Below are 21,556 nucleotides of genomic sequence, written 5' to 3'. Positions count from 1 at the left end.
TCTTACTGCGTCTTTTGTGTCTGCTAATGAGAAATGTCATTCTTTAAACTCTGTCCTTGCCTTCTCCATCTGATTTTTCAGACATACTGAAGGTCACTTAAAAGGCTATCTTAATCAGTGAACCGCAGGTTGCTGTGTCCTTAGAATGTAAGTTAGTGCTGTTAATGGAAAGTGTTTGTCCCCTTGGAAGGATGTCGTATGCTGTAAAACCCTCTGAGGCAAATTGTGATTTATGATTATGGCCTTTATAAATACAATTGACTTGACTCTCTGTCTAACGTCTTGGGCCATATGCATAAACAATGGATATGCACAAAAACCATTTGTCTGCCTTATTTCACACATTGATTGGTATTTATTAAAGGAGTATGTGTCGTGCGATTTGTGCATCTCACACATTTTGTAGACCAGGTGTACACACGTTTTGAGCTAATAGCTGCAGGTGAAATGATAAAAAGGAGATTAAATATAAGTAGAGAGTTGGATGATAGTGTTTTTAGGATGTATTTTTTCCCAACAGACACACTGTAAAAGGGATATCTTTAAATCCATGGATACATTTTTTTTAGCATCACAACCCCCGTGAAATAATTTGTTTCACTATCAGGGTTTGATCCATTCGATATGATAAAATATCATATAATAAATATAATATATATATAAAAAGTCAAGAAGAGCTGCACTTAAATATGATTTTATCCCCATTCAAGTTAGTGAAGCACTACACTCAGGTCTCTAGTGTGCCTTCAACTGTGGGCCCCATAGTACAGAAGATCCGGGTACTTCAGTACCGTGGAAATCAATATTTTTTGGCTTCATGCGCCTCTGAGCAACTATAGGAATGAATAGGTGGATATGCTTATTACTGCCTTTGTGTGTACACACAGTTTTTGTCATGAATCTGCATAGAGTTTTATGCATCTAGCCTCTGCAGTTTGCTTGTAAATCTAGAATGTTGCCATTTTTCTTCTCCACTTGAACAGGGACAACTTGCCCTGTGTACAGCACTGGAAATTGCCATCCATGTGGCGTAGGATTGGAGGTGCTTAACGTATCAAGAAGGCAGTGGTTTTTTGCTTCTTGCAATTGCACAGCTTCCTTTAAGAGAGCTGGATGTGTAAAATGTCCCTTATTTGAGAGAGAGGTAATCTCTCTAAAACCTCCCAGTGGGCGTGCAGTTTTTTTCTTGTCATATTAATCCTTCAGTACCTTGCAGTTTTAGTCACTTTCAAAGATCAGTTTCAATTTTATATTTGCATTTTATCAGAATGTTATTTTTTTCCCCTATCAGCAAGGGGTTGGAATGAAACCATCTGCCCCAGCCACAACACTATCTTTCTTTATTCTTTTTGGACACATTATTAAGCATTAATATTGTATAGAGATGGTGTAATTGAATTACAAATATTATATCAGATGACATAAAATACTGGGCTTTTTCTCTTTTTGCTAACACTCATTTAACGCCAGGTTATATACTCTTACAGGATGAGATTGCACAGGCATTATTACAGTTTGTGGGTATTAACATACCAACTCGCTGCATCATTTGGAGCTGTCATTAGAGTAATGGTAATGACTTGTATTGATTTCCACACAGCAGCACTGTCTCTGCACTGCCTCGGGCTGTAAAATGTCAGTATCTCAAGAGTCTGCCGGCTTGACTTCTTGCATCTATAATAAACTCATGCTCTCATTACTGGCAACACTTGCAAAAAGACTGAAGTTTGAATTGGCACAGTATAATATGACATTTTTGATGAAATCACACCAGTCGTTCTGCCAATACTAATTTGGTTGCAGATTTAGAGAGGTAATGCAAAAGTTCTTGTTTAATTTAGTACATCTCAATCTTTGGTGTGTATCAGTCTTTTGGTGGTGTTTCAGCTGAAAACTTGCCAGTCAAACAATGCTGGAATGGACTGCAGCATTTTTTTTTCTTGGATATTCTCTCCATAAAGTTTGAGTTTCTGTAGGTGCCGCTGGATCAAAGAAGTGTAAAGTGAGTGCATTTAAGCTCAATATTTTTACATTAACAGTGGATCAAATTACTATCTGTTTTGTGGAAGGGGTTGCTTGAAGTGTTAAACAAATAAAGAATTATCACCAAGCTAGCCAGCTAACAGGCGGTTATGTACACACTGAGTAGGCGTGGAGCAACATTGACATTCATTCGAAGCCCTGTTTCATTTCATGTGACAAATACAAGTTGCCAGGGTATATAATGTATCCCTTAACATCCTGTGAGCCTGAACACAGTCTAAGATGATTTAATCAGTAACTTGCTGTTCTCAGGTCCAATTTTGTGACCAGATGGGATGAAGCTTTTGCTGTCAGGGCTCCTAAACTCTTAATGCACTTCCTGTAGAAATATCATATTAACAAATGAACGAGAGAATGTTATAACACAAATTATAATGCTACAACAGCTGTCTGTTGAGCTACCTTGATGGCCCAGGACCTCACGGTGCACATCAGTCTGCTCCTCTCACTCAATTTGTCAAAACTAGACATGAATAGCCACCATCCCCCCCATGTGATACAGTGGTCAGTATTTTCCTGCTCCGGCTCCTCTGACATTGCTACACCATATGATGTTTCAAATAAATTATTTCGATGAATAGCTTCCATTATAGTATGGTTTTATTATATCCAGATCTCAGATTAATTATGTTGTTATCTCGGAAAAACACAGTTTCGTTATCTCCAGAGAATTATCCCTTTATCACGGTTAAACAGAGGAAAAAAATGTATGACTGCATGGCCGCTTAGGCCTATCCCTATCCTTGGATTATCAAGTGATTCATACTGTATTTTGTATTAATAATGTGAATCCACAAAGTAGATAGCAATTTTGCCAAATAGATGTTGTGGAGTAAAAAGTACAATATTGGCATACAAAATTGGGGTAATAGCATATAATAGAACTATCAAGAAAAAAAATACAAGTACCTTAAAAATTAAAGCATTGGCTTGTGCTAGTTGGCCCCCACTGGCCCATGAGTGGCAGTGGTGATAGGTGAGAGAGAGCTCTCTAGTTTTTAAACTTAGCTTTTACTTTTTCCTTTATTGTCTTGTCTTCGCACAGAAAACATAAGACCAAACAGAATGATGAGCAAAACATGTTTCCTTGCCAACTGCAATTTTTTTTTGTCTTGATTTGTATCCAAAGCATATAACAGGACAGTTAAACCACATTGACAGAATATGCTGAGCTTGTTTGTTTTGTTTGCCCTTCTGTGATGTTTTTTTTAAAAATATGGAAACAGATTGCTGTCGAGATTTTTCTTCACTCACAAATGAACATGCATACATTTCAGCAGTCAGCTGGTTGTTTACAATCAGCTCAAGTGCAACTTATAACAGAAGATGTGCTGCGATGGAGTGTCAGCCTGTGTCTGTGCTGGGTTGATGTCAGCCTGGTGTATCAGGACCTGGTCTTACTGCAGTCTGTTTAGGAAGGGTCGAGACATTCTCATTATTTTATAACAGGGTGAGGTTTCTTGTCACCAGCTTCACACCAGCATATTTTTTTTTCTTTCGGGTGCTTCACAAATTGCTTCTGGAGGTTTCTACAGGTTCTGACCTGGACACAAAGTACTTATGTTGATATTTCTTTACTTACGTGACATAATTTCCGACTATTACGCACTTTACTTTCTGTCCTTTTTCTAACAGTAAAGAGATTGCACGCATAAATGTTCTGATGGTGGAATTTGGAATTGGTACTGCGATATATTCCTGTAGAAATCAAAGAGTATAAAAATGTTAAAAAAATGTTCAAAATGTTTTTTTTTTTTATTCACTGGTTACTACTTTTTGCCCCTAAGGTTGTTGCACTGTGTTGCAGCTTGTTGTTTGGTTCATCATTACTGCAGACTGCCTGTATTTTGGCTGTGCTCAGTGGGCACCCTCGGGGGTGTTGGGTTTGAAACCCAACTTCTCTCCGTATGGATAATTATGCCCTCTGCTTGCTATGTTTTTAGCCTCAATCACAGGGCCAGCTCAAATGGAACAGAGAGCAAACATTTAGCCTCACAACGTAAACATCAAGCCTCTTGTGTGCTGGAAGTGTCATGGTTCATCTCAAGCAGAGGTTTCACTGAGCTGGAACAATAGACACAGAGTGTAAACACACATTACACCTTTCCTGGCATCATTGCACTGGCTTTCCTTTACATTTTGAAATTTTATTACTCATTTTTAAAACACAACTTGGATTGGTGCCAGGGTATATAATGTATCTCTTAACATCCTGTGAGCCTGAACACAGTCTAAGATGATTTAATCAGTAACTTGCTGTTCTCAGGTCCAATTTTGTGACCAGTGGCGTTCAGGCTTTTGCTGTCAGGGCTCCTAAACTCTTAATGCACTTCCTGCAGAAATATCATAATCTGGATCCACTTTCAAAATATTAAAATCACATATTTTAGGGCGGCCTTTCTGATAAAGTCCTTGTGTTATGTGTCCATATATGGTATGTTTATTTATACCTTATATACCTACTGGCTCATTTAGCCAGTTATTTGGCCTTAAAAACACTGAGCTCTTTCAGAGTAAAGATGCTTTATTCTCAAACACTGAAATACACATTAAGTTTTCAAGAATTGAAATAAAACATCTCCTCAGTGTTCAGTCACAGTCCTGCTGCCTGCGCACGTGTCTCTGCCCACCTGCCAGCCTCTGTGAATCAGGACTCCCCCCGATCACTAATCCCAATGTGACCCTCGGCAATAAGGGAGTTTTTTTATTGCCCTATACCACAAAATGACCACAATACATCAACAGGAGTTGAAGGGATTTTTGATCAATTTCAGTGAATCAAACCTGGCTTCCTCTAAGGCTAAACTTTTGGTTTGTTTTCTTTTCTGAAAGAAATGCTTTGACTCAGCAAGGACGAGACAGTGCTACCAGTAAGTGAGTATCAAAAAAAAAAGTTCTTAAGTGTCTTAGAAGGACACATGAGTTATTATGACAATATAGAAAAAACTAACTTATATAAACATTAGAATGAAATGCAAAGTACAACCCAAGAGGAGTTGCATTTTGAGTAATTTTAGTGGATGTAACAGTATTAACACACGTGTCCATAGACCAACAATGCTATTTTCACCCACGGCGGTATCTAGCACACAATGTTCATCTGATTGCAACATAAACAGGTCTATTTGACTACATTCAGTATGTCCTAAAAATGGGAAATAATAAGTCAACTAAGTCCAAAAATAATAAGCCAAAACTGACTCACGTGGGACTTTTCTCTTGGTTTAAATCCCAGTGCCTAATACATCCGTCCACCATATCTTGTGGACTACGTTGCTCTTTATAGTTTCTATTATATCATCGAACTTTCTGTCTGTACATTAATGAGTTTTTTCTCATAAATTTACCACTTAATTCTCAGAGAATATTTGAGATTGGCTAGTATTAGCCCTAGGCATGACCTTTCTCTGACCCTACTGACCCTAACCTCCTCTGACACTGACGTGTCGGCATAACGAGTACTAACCATTCACAGCATGCAATAGGATCTATGATAATGCATTGTAGGGTGGGTGTCAATAGCTAAATAGCTGCAGTGTGACTATTCTCACCCAGGTACAAATGGACACTTCATTTTTTTATCACCTGTAAAGACACTGCCAACATTTTTATAATCCGGCCTATAGTTCATGTTAACTCATAACTTATAATACTCGTGCCCGTGCTTGTTTTTTTCTTGGGACTAGTGCAGTGCTTGTTCATTGTGTTTGGAACAAGCTGATTGCTTGGCCTCCAGTACTGCTATTGCAGCTTTTTTGGGATCCACTTATCCAAACACTGTGCATCCTTGGATCCTGAACAATTATACACAACATGGATGTCTTTAGAAATTCTAAAGTTTACACATCAATCGAAGAGTTTGTTTCAAAACTTTGCTGATGATTGAAATTTAAGTTTGGTACAGTGTGACAGTCGGTCTCTATCTGTCTTCACCTGTTCTGAAATGTAGTGTAGCAAGCAACATAGACTGCCATTTTCTGGCATAAAAGTTAATAGGGGTCTCCTCTCAATGGCTTGCACAGTGTTAACATAGCGCTCTACTGATAAATATGTCCTGTAGATCTCATGAGCTAGCCCTCCTCACTAAACCTCCTAGGGTCCTCAGCAACACACCTTCCAGGTGTGAAGTCAGTTGGATGAATGGTTGTGTCTACTGTGTCATGTTAATGTCTGCTCATTCTACTCATGTATTTTGAGCTGAGATTCTCTTACACGCCTCAAGGGGTTTTCTGTGTGTCACCTGCACAATCTGCTTCTATTTTGTTGTTGTTTTGCTGTTTTGCTTTTACTGTGCAAATAAATAAATAAATAAATAAATAAATAAATAAATAAACAAAAGTTGTTCGAAGGACAGACAGACTCCATCCATATCAGTTAGATTCTGGGAAAAGTACAAACTAAAGTGTCTATTCAGGCTGAATAAAAGTGAGTACATGCCAAAATTGTAAATCACAGCACAGAATCACAAAGAGAATCCTTGAATACATTCAATCAGAAATGTAGCATGAGATTTCCTTTCACCCTGGTTAGTTATTAATGTTAAACCTACCTTAATAGTGACACACACACACACACACACACACACACACACACACACACACACACACACACACACACACACACAAACACACAGTGAGGACATTTCAGTACATTACTCACTTCACTAGGCAATGAGAGAACATCTTCAAAGTGTGGTAGGTTGTGCTGATTACTGCTTGTTATGGGAAAGTTCTTGATGTACTACTGTAACAATACAGTAACAAGAAGTATTAGAGAGATTAGACACCCACAGGATTTCCTTTTATAAAATTTTGCACAAATTCAATTGACAGATGCTTTAGAATTCAAAGACAATTTTGCCCACTACACAGCAGACGTAACCTCAAATAAACAGACGACCACACAACCCTAAAATTAGCACTTTTCAAAGCTAATACTAGGGCTAATGCATTAGCAGACACCTACCTAAGAGCAGCAGTATTATTACAGTATTATTTCCAGTCTTGTTTGTGTCCGCCTGATGAATTTAAGTCAAATTTTCATCTTCATGGAGTCATTAAAAACATATTTGCTTCTTTAGCTGCTAGATGATCCAATTTCTCCACCAGCTAGTTGCTAACTTTGTCTCTTTGCCGTTTGGTGCTAGGCAGGTGGTGCACAGTTGGTACATCAGAAAGTTTTTGCTGGAAACAGCTGCTTGCTGCTGGAAACGAGATTAATGACACTTTCACTGAAACATACAGTGAATGTGCTGTAACCAGAACTGTGATCTAAAACAGTCTAAAAAGCTCCCTAGAGCTGCAAAGTTATGCGTTTACGATGTTAAGCTCTTCATATTGTATGTTAACATGTGAATGTTTGCTAATTAGCACCTGAAATGAAAAAATTGAATTCCCGGAGATGTCTAATTACTTGCAAAGTACATTTCAGCATAAACATTGTTTATGTCAGACCTTCATCAGGTTTGAAGGTCTGATCACTGAAACACTAACCATTTTTTTGTAGGTAATTGGTCAGTGTGCAGGAATTCTCTCTTTTTTTCCTCATCTATGTACAATTTCCTCCTATGCACCTGTCAACAAGTTTTTGAAGGTTTGCATGAGCCTTTACATCCATGTTTTTGCTAATTAGCACCTAACACAAAGTGCTACCAAGGCCTATGGGAATGTCAATAGTTTTGCTAGTTTTGTCATAAACCCCACCTCCTCCATTTTAGCAGATGGAACATGGACCATGCATCAAATAGTAGTTCTCATGACACGCATGTGTGTTCAAATTTTTGTTTGTTTTTCTGCTAAGTTTTGCTGTAACTGGTAATGTGACTGTGGTGTAATATAATGAAAGAATAATACTTTGTTACAGTAATTAAGTATACTTTACTTGAGTTTTACAGAATATTTCTCTCAACTTTCAATTTTACTCTACTACATTTCCTAAATAAAATGTATACTTTTACAATACTACATTTTCCTAAAGCATTTGAGTTACTTACCACAAAAAAAGGCAAGTAAGGGAGCAAGGGAGGAGGAGACAGAGGAATGAAGGAACTGGAGGGAAGGAAAAACAGGATTTTATTATTTAAATCATTAATTTGTAAAGTACATAAACATAGAATTCTGACCACTTGCTTTTTTTATTATTAGCATTTACTTGTACTATTAGTTTCAATACTTAAGTACATTTAATATCAGAAAATTACTTTTGATACTTGTACATTGTAAATATCATATACTTCAAGACTTTTAGTCAAGTATTATTCTAAAAGGTGACTTTAACGTCTACCAAAGTAATTCTCTATTAAGATAGCTGTACTTTTACTCAAGTCTGGCTTTCAGATACTTCATTCACCATTGTGATTTGATGCCAAAGAAGGGGGATGGAGGTCATAATTGACAGCAGTGTGTGTCAATCAGTGTGCTCACGTCAATGGTTGCTGCTTGTGATTGTTTGGCAGGTGCATAGGCGGGAACTTGATACCATGAGGATCGCCACTATGCAGATGTTAGCTCCAGAGGACATCACCAGAGATGATGATATGGCTGGATATTTTGACTTCATGTTTGTACAGTCGAGGTAAGTGGAGTTTTGTCGTCCATCTTTACATACTGCAACAAATTTCAGGGCAGTCCATTCAACTGATGTTGAAACATTTCACATAAAATCACAGATGTGAGGCTCGTAGTAGCTCTAGCAAAAATGTCAGAGTATCACCAAAGTTATCAGGATATATCATCTGGTGAGCATTTTTATCTGCACAAAGTTTCATAAAGATCCATCAACTAATTGTTGTGATCCGACTAACCAACAGTTCATCATTGCCATCCATTGACCCCTGCTGCTACTGTAGCAAATAAAAACAATAATGGCATCATTTCTCCTATTATTGAGCTATGATAAGCTCCCATTTAAATGTTTTTCATTTGACTCCTGGTGTAGAAAGAAATTGTACTCTTGATAACTCTTCTTTCTGATGAATAATAGAATGAACTCGCTGAGCCACAGTTGATCTTAAATCAGATCGGAGAATCTCTTGGTACAGCACAAACATTGGCAAAGACAAACCAAGAACTTAAACGAACAGTGGGATCATTCCGCCTTATACAGCATATGTCATAAAGCTGTATGGAGTTTGTAGTCTAAACATCTACAAGGTCTTGAGCCTACAGTATCTCAACCTTCACCCACCCTGAAGCCTCCTAACAATCCTGCATACAGCAAGTGACAGACTCTGAGGCCTCTGAAAGTACCCAAACATTACCATGGATGAATCATGCATGCATATGATTATTCATGATGAAACTTGCATACTTTTATATGTAATGATTTTCTACAACAACTCCAGTACTGAAATATATAGTGAGTTTTAGCAGGCAGAGGGGACAAACTTTGATTTTCCGCCCACACACTTGTTTTACGATGATGAAAATTATGGTGATGACCAGTGTCCTCTGCATTGTAGCAAACAGTCTGAACCCCATATTGCTACCTCCCACAAAATGCTGACAAAAAAAGAGAGGCCCATCGATATTAGCAACGATCATATGTTTCATTTTTCCCCTCTTTATCTTTCCTTTTTATTATCCTCAGTAGGAGCAATCTGATAAGATAAAGTGCATCTCCTCAAAAATGTTGACACAAATGTTATTTCCTTAAGGTCATCTTGGGCTCTTGATGACAAATGGTCTTTGGTGCTGGTGTTTTTTCTGTGTTTTGCTGATGCAATAGTTTTAACTTAAAGAATTATGCGACAAAAAGTCTTTGAAAATGTTTGCTTGCTTTAACTTCAATTCACAGGAGACTGGTTTGCGTCTGGGAACAATGAAGCAGGTCTAAATTAGGCTGCAAGCTTAGGGGTGGTGGGACAGGGGACCTCCTGCGATCAATAATGTGTTTGCTTGTTCTGGGGAGAGATATAACAGAAAGTAGCGCTCTTCCTCTGCTGGGAGGTGTTTAATCCTCTAAGGTGTACTATTGAAGTCAAAAGACTATTAAATAATACTTTGGAACCTTTGAATTTCATTGCAGTGGAGGCAGTGTTGGTTGACATCATCATTTTATTGTGGAACTCGTGTCATTTGTCTCCTCATACTTCTGTATTATTCTACATTGCAAATCTGGATGTTCTCAGTTTTAACTTGGATGAGTGTAAAGTCTTGAAAGGAAATCTTCAATAATATTCTGTATAAAACCACTAAGAGTTGTTAAACTTACTAAAATGGGGTTAATACAGATCATGACTGGGTACTGTATGTCAGATATTTGGATAGAACTAATGAATACCTTCAAAAGTAGGGTTGGGTCGATTTTCGTTTTTGCCCGTCCAGTCTGGTGTCCAGTTTGATTTATACAAACTGGCTGAAGTGGCATTAATCATTATGACACGTTTTGGCTACATCACAGTGCTATATCCAACTCAAATTGCATTAGTAATAAGCAATATGACAGCGTGATTAATATAATCTTGTGTTAATAAATGGACTATTGCAGCCACTAGTGTCCAACAGGTCATGTGTAAATTACTGCCGAGCCAAGTTGGCCGGTGTCACAAATTGAGAGGGATCAAATTTTAGTGGGGGGATGCTGTGTTTACTTTTTGGGGTGATGAGGGATATATTTTGTTTTTATTTCATTGTGGTTGTTTTTAGTATATTTATTACTGTCTTCTTAATTTGCACAGAACTCAAATGCACTGCACTGAGCTGGTGAGGAACGGCATTTAGTTTCATTCTATGTATGCGAATATGCAGGGAAATGACAACAACAACTTTTCAAACTAGTTTAACGTTCAAGATTCAAGATTCAATTTAACACCAGCCCTAACCTATTCAAAAGTAATGAAACAGAAATGCAGAAAAACACATTTTTGGAACAGTAAGTTAAATTTTAGTGCCTTTGTGCAGCAAAAAAGTTTGGTAACATCCAGCTTGACTGTCCCTGAGCAACACCAGGCCAAACTGACTGAGGTTCAGAGCAGGACACGGGAGGGATGCCAAGCTTGGCTCCTGCCACTACAACCCTTATCTCTCTCTCTGGCTCCTCTCCTCTCACCTTTTTCTCTGTCCAGATATTTTTTTGGTGATCATCATACAGAATTCGAAAACTTGGACAGCTGCAAAATTTGATGGAATTTTCCCCGCAGTCACAATAATGTTTACTTGGCGCATTGAATATACAAATATATATATATAAAAATATTATAATTATGAATGATGGCAGCAGAAATTCATTCCTCAAGTAAGTGATGTTGGCTTGGTATGACTAGCCCAAACTAAATAACAAGTTTAAAAGTTCAGATGTCCTGACATGTTGTTGGTTCAATATCTGTCCACTGCAGCTTGCCAGAAATAGCAAACCTGCTGTTTCAGTGAATGTGTGCCCGGTTTATGTCCAACATGAGCTGACAGCAAGCCTATAAAAGCAGTCACAGAGTTTCCCCTTTTTGTTTTGCTTGCCATTGGAGCTTTTTGGAGCCTTTTATTATATAACCACACATATTTAGCATTTTTCATATGTGCAGTGGCTACTGCATATGTCCTGCTAAATATTGCTGATGTTGGTCTGGTTACACATGTCTGGTTTATATTGGCATTACTGTCTAATTTTACCATTTTTCAATAGACCTAAATAAACCTAAATTAAAATTACCATGTCAAAATTACCTTGTTCAACTAAAGTATTCTGAGGATATGTAAGTATGTTCATGAACTGCCCCATACACTCTGTAGATAATTGATTATAAATAACTTCACTGTAAAATAACAGTAAAGAGCTGGCAGCACAGACGCCAGCAATATCCCACAATTTTAAAGTATTCATACTGTGAAATGACTTTACAACCGATAACTGTATAGCAGAATTATGGTGATATGGTAATATTTCTGTATTTCTACAATATACAGTAAAATACTGGCAACACAGATGCCACCAATATACCAGTATTTTACAGTATCCATAGTATTGAACATTTTCACAGTCTATTATTGTGGAAATTAAATGCAGCAAGTTTCTGTGTTAACCACAGGGCTAGATGTGAAAATATTCCAGTTCTAGCTGTTTTTTAAATATCCCAGCGGTGGGTCACACACATAAAACTTCACACTTGTCCCATCTATGGTTCTGTTCTGCCAGCTGTCCCTTTTACACAGATATAGATTTGGCACTGATGCTTTCGCTGCTGGGTGAGACAACTCCGTCCCACTGTTCTGTGGTTGTATTTGTAAAAAAAAAAAAGTGATGCTGAATAGTGGCACACCTCATGTGGAACTGGCAGTGGAAAGAGGGCTTATGAGTCGGGAAATGAATGAAAAATTTTGCCCATTTATTTAGGCATTTCATGTCCTATTTTTAGGGTTTGGTTTTCTTTTTTGCTATTGGGTTGTGTTAAGTAAAATCAAAATATTTTTTTTATGTCAAAAGCATTTAGCACATAGGAGTTCTGCTTGATTCTGAATGAACATGGATTTTTCAGTTTTTTAGCTGATTTAAATAAACTAAAGTTGTTATTACATAACTTTTCAAGGTTAACCCAAAGCATGAGTACAGTCGTGATGCCAGTCATTGTTTCTGCTCTCCACACTTAACCTTGAGTAACTTAATAAGATCATTTCATTTTGCTAAAATCATTTTGGCCTGGACAAATTAAACCCCATGAGTAGAATTTGGATATTTTTTGACTTTGGCATCTCTGTATGTTGGTCTACACATTGTCGAAAATCTTGCAAATAGCATAGTATGTCAGTGTGTATGAAGCTTGTGTTTGACCTGATAGTGTTGTTCAGTACTGCCAACTTGATTATGATAATACATCAAGCACAAAAGCCAGAGTATCTGATCCTCCAAAATGGAGACAAACACAAGGGCAGCCAGCAGAGACACGTGGTTGGATATGACAAATTAAGTCTGTATACATGCTCTCCACTCGTCTTTTGACATGCTTGCAGACGAGCTCAGTCTGTGCCACCAAATTTTGGGTGGTGTGAAGAATTGTGCTCTTGGCCTATGATTTGTGTTCGTGTAAGCCTTTTTACTAAATAAGTTTGGAAGCACTGGTCATTACTTTTCAGTGCATGTCATGATGTGTATCATTAGTGATGAAGTGAATGAAAAATATTTTGTTTTAGTTGGGACAGAAGAGGTGCTATGGATAGGGTTGCCAAAATTTCAGGACCATGGACAGAGCTGTTTGTTGTGTGCTCAGAGCTGTGTTGATGTGGCCTCCTGGCCTCTCCTTTCCTGTTCAGTTTTTCCTGTTGATGTAATCATTGCCATTAGGGTTGCGAGGGAGAGATTTTCACGGTACAAAAACTGTCTCAGAAAATATCGCAGTTTCACAGTATCACGGTATTACAGAATCATTATTTACAATCAGAATGACCCTTAAAGGAATTAAAACAGAGGGCTTAGTTTTGGTTGAACAAATACGTTATCATTAATATTAAGATTTGAAACCATGGGAGTAAATATAAAAAGAGATTGTCTGATTGCTTTTTTATCTCTCCAGTATTTTAGTTAATTACATGGACACGGTATGATAATCTTCAACTTTCATATCACAGTATACCTTAAAACTGGTATATCGCTGCAACCCTAATTGCCAGTTTTGCTTCTTATGTAAAACTGACATTTGACAAACAAGTTAAAAGAGGACAGGATACATAACATTCAATAGATATCTCCCATTTTAAAAAAAACAACATTAAGGGAATAGAAATAGGAGTGGGTGGTGCCAGCTAGGGGTGTGACATATCATATTGTTCACAGTTATTAAAAACAAGAAATTATATCCTGATAATGGCAGGATTCCAACTTTTTCACATAATGACGTCATACTGTTACATACAGCGGCAGCAAGCATGGTTGAGAGCAAATTTACTATTAATAAGTATTGTTCTTTACAAACAAAATAAATGACTAAAGACATTTTTGTTGATTTTTTTTTTTACTGAATATCTGAAGGCAAACTAATACTTGAATGCTGACATTTAAGTTTAAAGTATAACCACATATAAGTATTTTGTAATTTGATCAAGAATATTGTTATTGCAAAAATACCCTAAAATATCATGATATTATTTTAGGGCCATATCGCCCACCACCTAGTGCCAGCACACAAAATATAAATAGGCGCCTGTGAACAGTGTGAAAACATTACATGTAAGCAAAGTTTTCACATCCCTAAAAAGTAGCAGAAGCTGTAAAAAGGAGTTTTTGTGAGAATATGGGTGTGTAAACTGGTGGAGGCAACTTTTAGTACTACGTTTTAAATCTGTTAAGGATTTTGGCATAAACGGTTGAGCTTGATGTGCACGGTGTCTTTTCTCACCATCCTTTGGGCAGCTTTTACACATCATTAAGGAGGGTTATAATGAGGGTGAATTTAAATTCCACTATAGGTCCTTTGAAAACAGCCTCACTCAAGCATTTTTGAAATATTCAGTAGCTGAAAATTAATCTAACAGATAATGAGTTGTTAATCACAGCAGCTCTGGGTGTTTAATCTATCCACAGTAGAGACTGTTCACCTGGAGTCCTCCTGAGAACAGAGAGGCTACTGACAATGGCTTTTTCAGATGTGGGTGAGTAGCTTGTTCTCTATCTTTCCTTTGAGAGGACCGGGGCTCAGCGGGAACACACATGAATCCAGGTATAAATATATAATAGAAATATGCCCTTTTTTCTGTCCTGCCTCTCTTTTCTCTTTACCTCTATCTTTTGCTGTAATTCTCAAAAGAGATGCATCTCACAAGTGTTTTGCATCAGTGTTTTGCTTCCGAAAGAACCCCAATCAATCTTATTAAAGGAGAACCAGTTATTTCAGATAACAAGGCTGGGAAAGCTTTCCATGGGAGACAGTCGATTTTCTGGTGTGATCTGTGGGATGGCAGGGTCTTATCAGGAAGCTGCCATTCCCAAATGAGAGAGCAACTCCTTTAATTACGCTTAATCCAGTGAAAATGTAGTCAGTCATATCACACATGTCACTTTGGACAACTAAATATGGCTGTCTTCTCAACTGGAGACACATTCAGACAGTTTTCAGACATCGCTCATGCTGATATCCAAGGCTGTGTTTCTTTTCAAACCACTCGGCTGTCAGCCTGTTTACCAGAGTCTAATTCAGTGTGGCTGGAGAGGGACGAAAAAAATGCATTTCAGAGACCTAGGTACTGAGATGGGAAGAGGGGAAATGTTCATGAGCGAAAGGAAAGGCAAATTTATCTTTTAATGGGGTGTAGGCACATTGGCAGGGACGAGAGAGATGCACCATTGAGTGGTTAATGGTAGAGAGGTGGCATAACTCAGTGCTATGACACTTTATAAGGAAATTATGGAAAGAAAATGTTTGAGGAATCAAACAACAACAGATATAGGTAGATAAATACATCGCCTTCTCACAAGGTTAGAGATTAATTCTGGTTTGTGACATCTGCTTCTTTATTTTTGTGAAAGCATGTCAGCAGTCAGACAATCAAAGGAGCCACCATCTCAGACAGATTATCTAAACCATTGTGGCTGGAGGTGAACCTGAGTACACCCAAAATGATGTTAGTACTTTGAACATGAACACTTACAAAAGCACAGAAGGTCAGTGTTGTATGTGGGAACCAAAACATCAGCCTGCGTGGTTGTTTACAACAGTCAGTTGAGGTAATAATGTTCCCATGTGGCCTTGTTACAGTAGACTGACAAAAAAAATCTTAACTCAGGGTTACCATAAGAGTTTTTAACCCGGCTGCTAAAAAATACTGTTTGATGTCGTTGAAAGCTCCAGAAAAAGTTAGTCAGTGGAACTCAAATTAAGATTTGCTTTGTTATTTAATTTTTTGTTATTCTCTTTTTATTGGTTTATGTGAACGTACAAAAACAAAATACACAACCAAATGAACACGAAGATCTTTCAATCACATTTAAAGAAAAAAACAACAACAGATAAATAAATGACTAAATTAAAAAGATAAATAAATAAATAGAATAGAATAACATAGAATAAACAATTAAATAGATGGGGAAAAAGAAAAAGGGAGGAAATTATGAGCCACTAGTAATATTCTTAGCAGGTTCTTATCCTTTTTTCTCCATTGGAGTGCTCCAATCTAACCAGATACAGTTCAAAGTGTTAATTTTTTAACATTCTTTGAAATAAGTTTGGCTTGCTAGGGATTTTGGACTTCTAGCGCATTTCCAGATCATTTCAGCATTTCATGTGCATAGTCTAATCATCATCACTGATGATCAATTCTATCAATATAAAACAGTTTTTATAAAACTAGTTATCCTTTAATAACTCATTTTTACTAAGGTACTGTACCAAAAAGTAATATCTTGTTCCTTGAACCAAATTTCATTGCACTTGACTTATCCATTCTGCCTTTCCAACCTGTAGAATATGACATGCCGCTGATGTTGTCACTATATACACTTCAGGTTACGAAAAACCTGCTATTTGGAGAACCAACTTTTGAGTTTTGGACCAATTTATACATGGTCGAAATGGACTGAACAGTCCAAAATTAGGTGCCAAAACTGGAACCGAACAGGTTTCATGGTCCTGGAAAAGTGGTGTCTTTGAATCATTTGAGATATGAAGAAAACAGGATTGAAGAACCTCCTTGACAGACATTTAATCCAAACATCAGTGTTATTTTATAAAAAAAATGAAAGAAATATTTACTTCTTTAGTGCTTAAACCAACCTTTATCTATACCTTAACCTTCCTGGTATTCATTATTTTGACTTTATTTAAGATTTTACAAGATTTGAGTTTCACTTGACCTCTGAGGCATCAAGGTAACCTGCTGTGGAGCAGATAATGTTCAAGGTAACAGTTCAGCGTGTATGGAAGCATGACCTATTGACCATTCAGTTCATTTGGTAAATGGCATGACTGTTCACTGAGGACCCCATGGAGCTCAGTGTGTGATTGTGAGAGGGTCTCTCAGGAGAGCAAGAGTGTTCAGAGACCAGCAAAGCCCTTTGGCGTTTCTTAATGATTTTTTATAGAGAGATATACGTATTTATAGAGATATAGATTCTCATCAGAGGGAATCACTTATCTGTGCTGGCTTCACAGTTGAACAGTTCACAGCTCGCACTCTTTACTCAAAGACATCAAAGGAAGTAGATGTAACACTTTCAAAAAAGCTTTTATAGTGACTGGCGGTGATGTCAATGCGTATGGGAGAAACGAGGACGTACACACATTTAAATAACCAGCAAAGACAACAAACAGATTAATCAACTTTGAGATGAATTCATTCAAGTATTGTCATGTGTATGTTGCATTTCAACCTGTCAGAAGTTTCTCAAGTCCTTGTGCTTGCGATGTGAAACAGACAGCTGTTTTTATCTTGCAATATCTGCTCAGTTACATTACTCAAACTTAGGCTTCACCTGTATTTGTCAAGCCCTTGCCTAGTAACTAAAATATTGTGCAGTATGAAATATGCACAGCACATTGGAAAGCTCCACATTTCAGCCTTTACGACCTTTAGCCAAGAAAATAACGCCTGATTTAAACATTGACACAAAAAATTTCAGTTGTTGACTGTATTACAAAAACAACCAAAAGTTTACTCTTTTGTGGGTTTTGAAATATATTTTTCATTCTGAAATGACAACAACAGCATCTGCTGATGTCTGCATTTGGGTGGTGGTAAATCAGCACCCTGACAGATGTCACTGTAGTGATGAATGCCTTCATTGCACAGTGAGACGTGGGGTTTTGCTCTTCTGTCTGTGGATGCCATGGCAACACAGACAGGGCGGTGTGTGTGTGTGTATTTGTGAGACCTGCCCACCTTCCAAACTCACCAGATTAACTTCCGTGTTCTGTCCCAGCGTCTGCCTGCCAGTCTGGGCTCGGCTGATAGGCCAGATCTGCTCGTCTGCTTTGGTCGTTGACTATTAGCAGATCAAAGTCTTTCCACTGCCAGAGTCATGTATGCAGACTGTTGCAGTTCAAGGAGGGCTTTGAAATCACTAGACGTGTGTGTGTGTCTGTGTGTGCACTGCCTTTGAGTTTTAGGCCTCCACATTAAACATATTTGCAAATAATCCAAGCCATCCTTACTTCTTCAAGGGTCTATCTAAAAAAAAATAATCATAAAAACTGGCACATTAATGATACAGATCCCAAACTGAAGCAGGCCTCTCAAATTGTCCTATAGGTGGTCTTGAAACAAAACAATCTTCACAAATTCCTGATAAAAACTGTTATCGCCATCCCTCGTCTATCCTCAGATATCCCCACTTCCCTGTTGGGAAATACAGATGTGGAAGCTGTTCCCAGTGTTTCCTCACCTGTCAGCACAAGTTCTTCAGTCATCCTCACACAAGCTGCGATATATAAATGTTGTGATCAGAGATCATGTCTAGCCAGTGTTTTCCATTGTTATTATTAAAAAAAAATTTTTTTAACTATTGCAAACAGTCATGGCAGCTAAGTATCCAAAGTTTTTTTGCACATTCAATGTTTGTATTCATATTTTCTTCATAGATTGTAAAAGTAATGCACATAGCCTAATGTTTAGTTTCACCAGTGTACAAATCTGTACATTCCTGGCTGCACTGAACTACATACACTACATTGCTCTGCTTTTGCCTGGATGTCCTGTCCCTAGGGTGGACAAGCTTCTGCCTCAGAGTGTTACTGAAGTGCATAGGGATGTGGTGTTTGTAAAAAATCCTCCTTCTGCTTCTCAGATAGTCCTGTGACATAAGGAATGACAATTATCATGACCTGGATGACTGGAAATCTTTGCCTTCATGTCATATTTTGATATGTATTCTTCCACAAGGCAAATTGTTAAGATTTGTATCCCAGTGTAGTCCTCACTATGCTTTGCCTACAACATCTCCATGTTATAGAAAGACAGTTGTGTGGTCTGGCAGTGGTTTGGGTAGTTTTAAGGGACATCTCCATCATCTCTGTGGTGATATACTAAAGACACAAATAGAGAGGGAGTAACAGAGGGGAGGTGGACAGAGGAAGGATGCAGTGATCCAGAGAAATGAATTAGCTTGTCGTAAATTGACAGCTCCGGCTCTGTGGCCAGTCCACCACAATGACTCTCTCTCTCTCTCCCACACACTTTATGAACAGGAGGCAAAGCCAAACGGAAAATAACATGGAAATTACAGCTTTGTCATAAAAAAAAGGAAATTGAACTGTTGTGTTCATTTTTGAAAGCCAACATTATTTTCTAAAATCACCAGAGAGTACCTGTCTGGAAACATTAGAAGTCAGACAGTGAATCTACATGTGCTTAATCCTCAACTGAGGCAGCACGGGTCTATTTATTGATAGTTTGTCATTTTGTCACAGTAAAAAAAAAAAATCCATATTGAACATATCCATACATTGACACAGGCAATACAATTGCATCCATATATTCATAACCAGGGAAATGTGACAGGAAATCTTATTTCCCCCCAGAAGGAAGTGCATCTGCATTTTGTATGCTTCAGCACACAGAGGAAGGGGAGTGTTTCTCTGGTAGTAGTGGATAATAAAATGTGAATGAAGCGAACATGAGGTCTTAGAAAGGTGTCTGATCACAGCAGCTCTTATTTCAACTTTTAGTTGTTCTGCCCCTTCTCCCTCTGTCTGCCTCTCATTCTGTGAATCCTTTTATTTTGTCTGTAACAGGACGGCACGTACCGTACAATACAGTTATGTGGAATTCAAGATGTACTTCTGCTATTTCTAGCAGGAGGAGAAGAATAGATGCAATCGTACTTAGACATATTATCAAACCTAATATGAAAACACCCTGAGTTGGTCTTTGTTATTCTAGGGCTACATGTTCTTTGTATAATTTGAAATGTATTGATAGTAGTAGTAGTAATTTTGCACTTAGAAGTTGAATGACCACTTAATGTAACACAGCTGTAGGTGCACATGTGATGAAAATACCGTAGCACAGATGCAATGTTGCGTACAGTGTCTTTGTGATAAATCTGATGTTTATCACAGACATGACTGTGTACATTGCAGATTTCGGACCCCAGGAAGACTACCTGGTGCCATTGACATCAGCTAATAGGAATCCTTTAAAAAAAAAAAAAAAACAAACTTTTAGCATACCCTCTTTTGGCCTTAGATTTGAAGACCAGAAAGACGGCAATGTTTGATCTATCAGCAACTCTGGTGCACACCTAGGAAACACAAGATTCAAAGTTCCCGTCAACAAAGTCTTACCACTGCTGCTTCTTGTGAGGTATGTAGTCAAGAATTCAACACTAGAGTTGGGTGTTTCTAGCTCAGTTCTTCTTTTGCTGCATTTTTCCTCCTTTCTTTTCTTTTACTGTTCTGACATTTTTATACTTTTCTATCCATCTATCTATCCATTTTCAAACGCTTATCCGGTGCAGGACCATGGGGCAGCAGGCTGAGCAAAGTACTCCAGATGTCTCTCCGCTTACAGTGGGAACTCATGTCAGCCACTTGTATCCACGATATCAGTCTTTAGGTCACTACCCAAAGAGAAAGCTTTGCCTTCTGGCTCAGCTCCATCTTCACCAAGACAGTCTGGTACAACTGCCACATCACTGCTTATACCGCACCGAACTGCCTTTCCATCTCACGCTCCATTTTACCCTCACTTGTGAACAAGACCCCGGGATACTAATACTCCTTTACTTGGGGCAACCTACCATTTTCTGACAGAGAACCATGACTTCAGATTTGGGGGTGCTGACTCCCATCCCAACTGCTTCACACTCGGCTGAAAAACCCTGCAGTCTGGTGTGATAGCCAACAGAACCATATCATCCACAAAAATCAAAGATGAGATTTTGAGGTCCCTAAACCCTGCTTCCTCCTCCATGAATATCACAAGCAAAATCAGAGACAAAGGAAAACTATGAAGCCAATATCCTGCCAAAACTTAACAAACAAAACAGGTTTTACAAATGTGCATGATTCAATAACAAACACAATGCAGTTTGCAAATAAAAACATAATTAACAAACTGATGCATTTTGTTTTGCAAATACAAAACGCACCTATCAAACAAATGCACAACAAATTTTCACTACTTAAGACAACCTTACACAGACCAACATCCTCTGAGAACGTTTGACTTATTATTACTTGCTTATTTATTGTCATATAAAAATAAATATGCCTTGAATCTCTTCTTTCCCTTTTCTTTAATCTTTCCTTTCTGTGCTAGTGTCTTAGGAGGTGTTACGTCCTTGAAATGAAGCCTCAGCAGAAGTCTGTTCCTTAATTAAATGGCAACACTGGGTGGCTAAAAGGCTACAAAGCTACTCTTACATCGTAATGAGCTGTTCACTTAAAGAACATGTGTCACCATTAATGTCGTAATTGTTTGGAAAACATTTTCCTCTAATTTTCCTCCTCTGCTAATTTCCTGCATCCATTAAAGTGCTGCATTAAACAAACAGCTCGCTGCAATAAAAGCACTCTGAATGTATGCATAAGTGATATGCATTTTTATTACGTATTTTATTTCAGCACTTTATCCCTCTTACAAAAAAAAAAAAATCT

At 37.9% G+C, this 21,556-nt stretch overlaps 1 protein-coding gene across 1 annotated transcript in view; it reads left to right on the top strand.

The window, feature by feature from the left end:
• LOC121946268 (protein kinase C-binding protein NELL1-like) overlaps positions 1 to 21,556 on the top strand; it is a 453,829-nt gene that overhangs the window by 35,829 nt on the left and 396,444 nt on the right. Inside the window, exon 3 of the mRNA XM_088069950.1 lies at positions 8,498 to 8,616. Within this exon, the coding sequence (XP_087926076.1) occupies positions 8,571 to 8,616 (46 nt within the window). The 5' untranslated portion in view covers positions 8,498 to 8,570. The remainder of the gene's footprint in view (positions 1 to 8,497; positions 8,617 to 21,556) is intronic.

This window comes from Plectropomus leopardus, chromosome 1, assembly GCF_026936395.1.
Source record: "Plectropomus leopardus strain MGB_pleo_1.0 chromosome 1, ASM2693639v1, whole genome shotgun sequence".
Taxonomy (NCBI): domain Eukaryota; kingdom Metazoa; phylum Chordata; class Actinopteri; order Perciformes; family Serranidae; genus Plectropomus; species Plectropomus leopardus.
The sequence above is the reverse complement of the archived record's forward strand: the minus strand, read 5'-3'. Positions and strand labels throughout refer to the sequence as shown.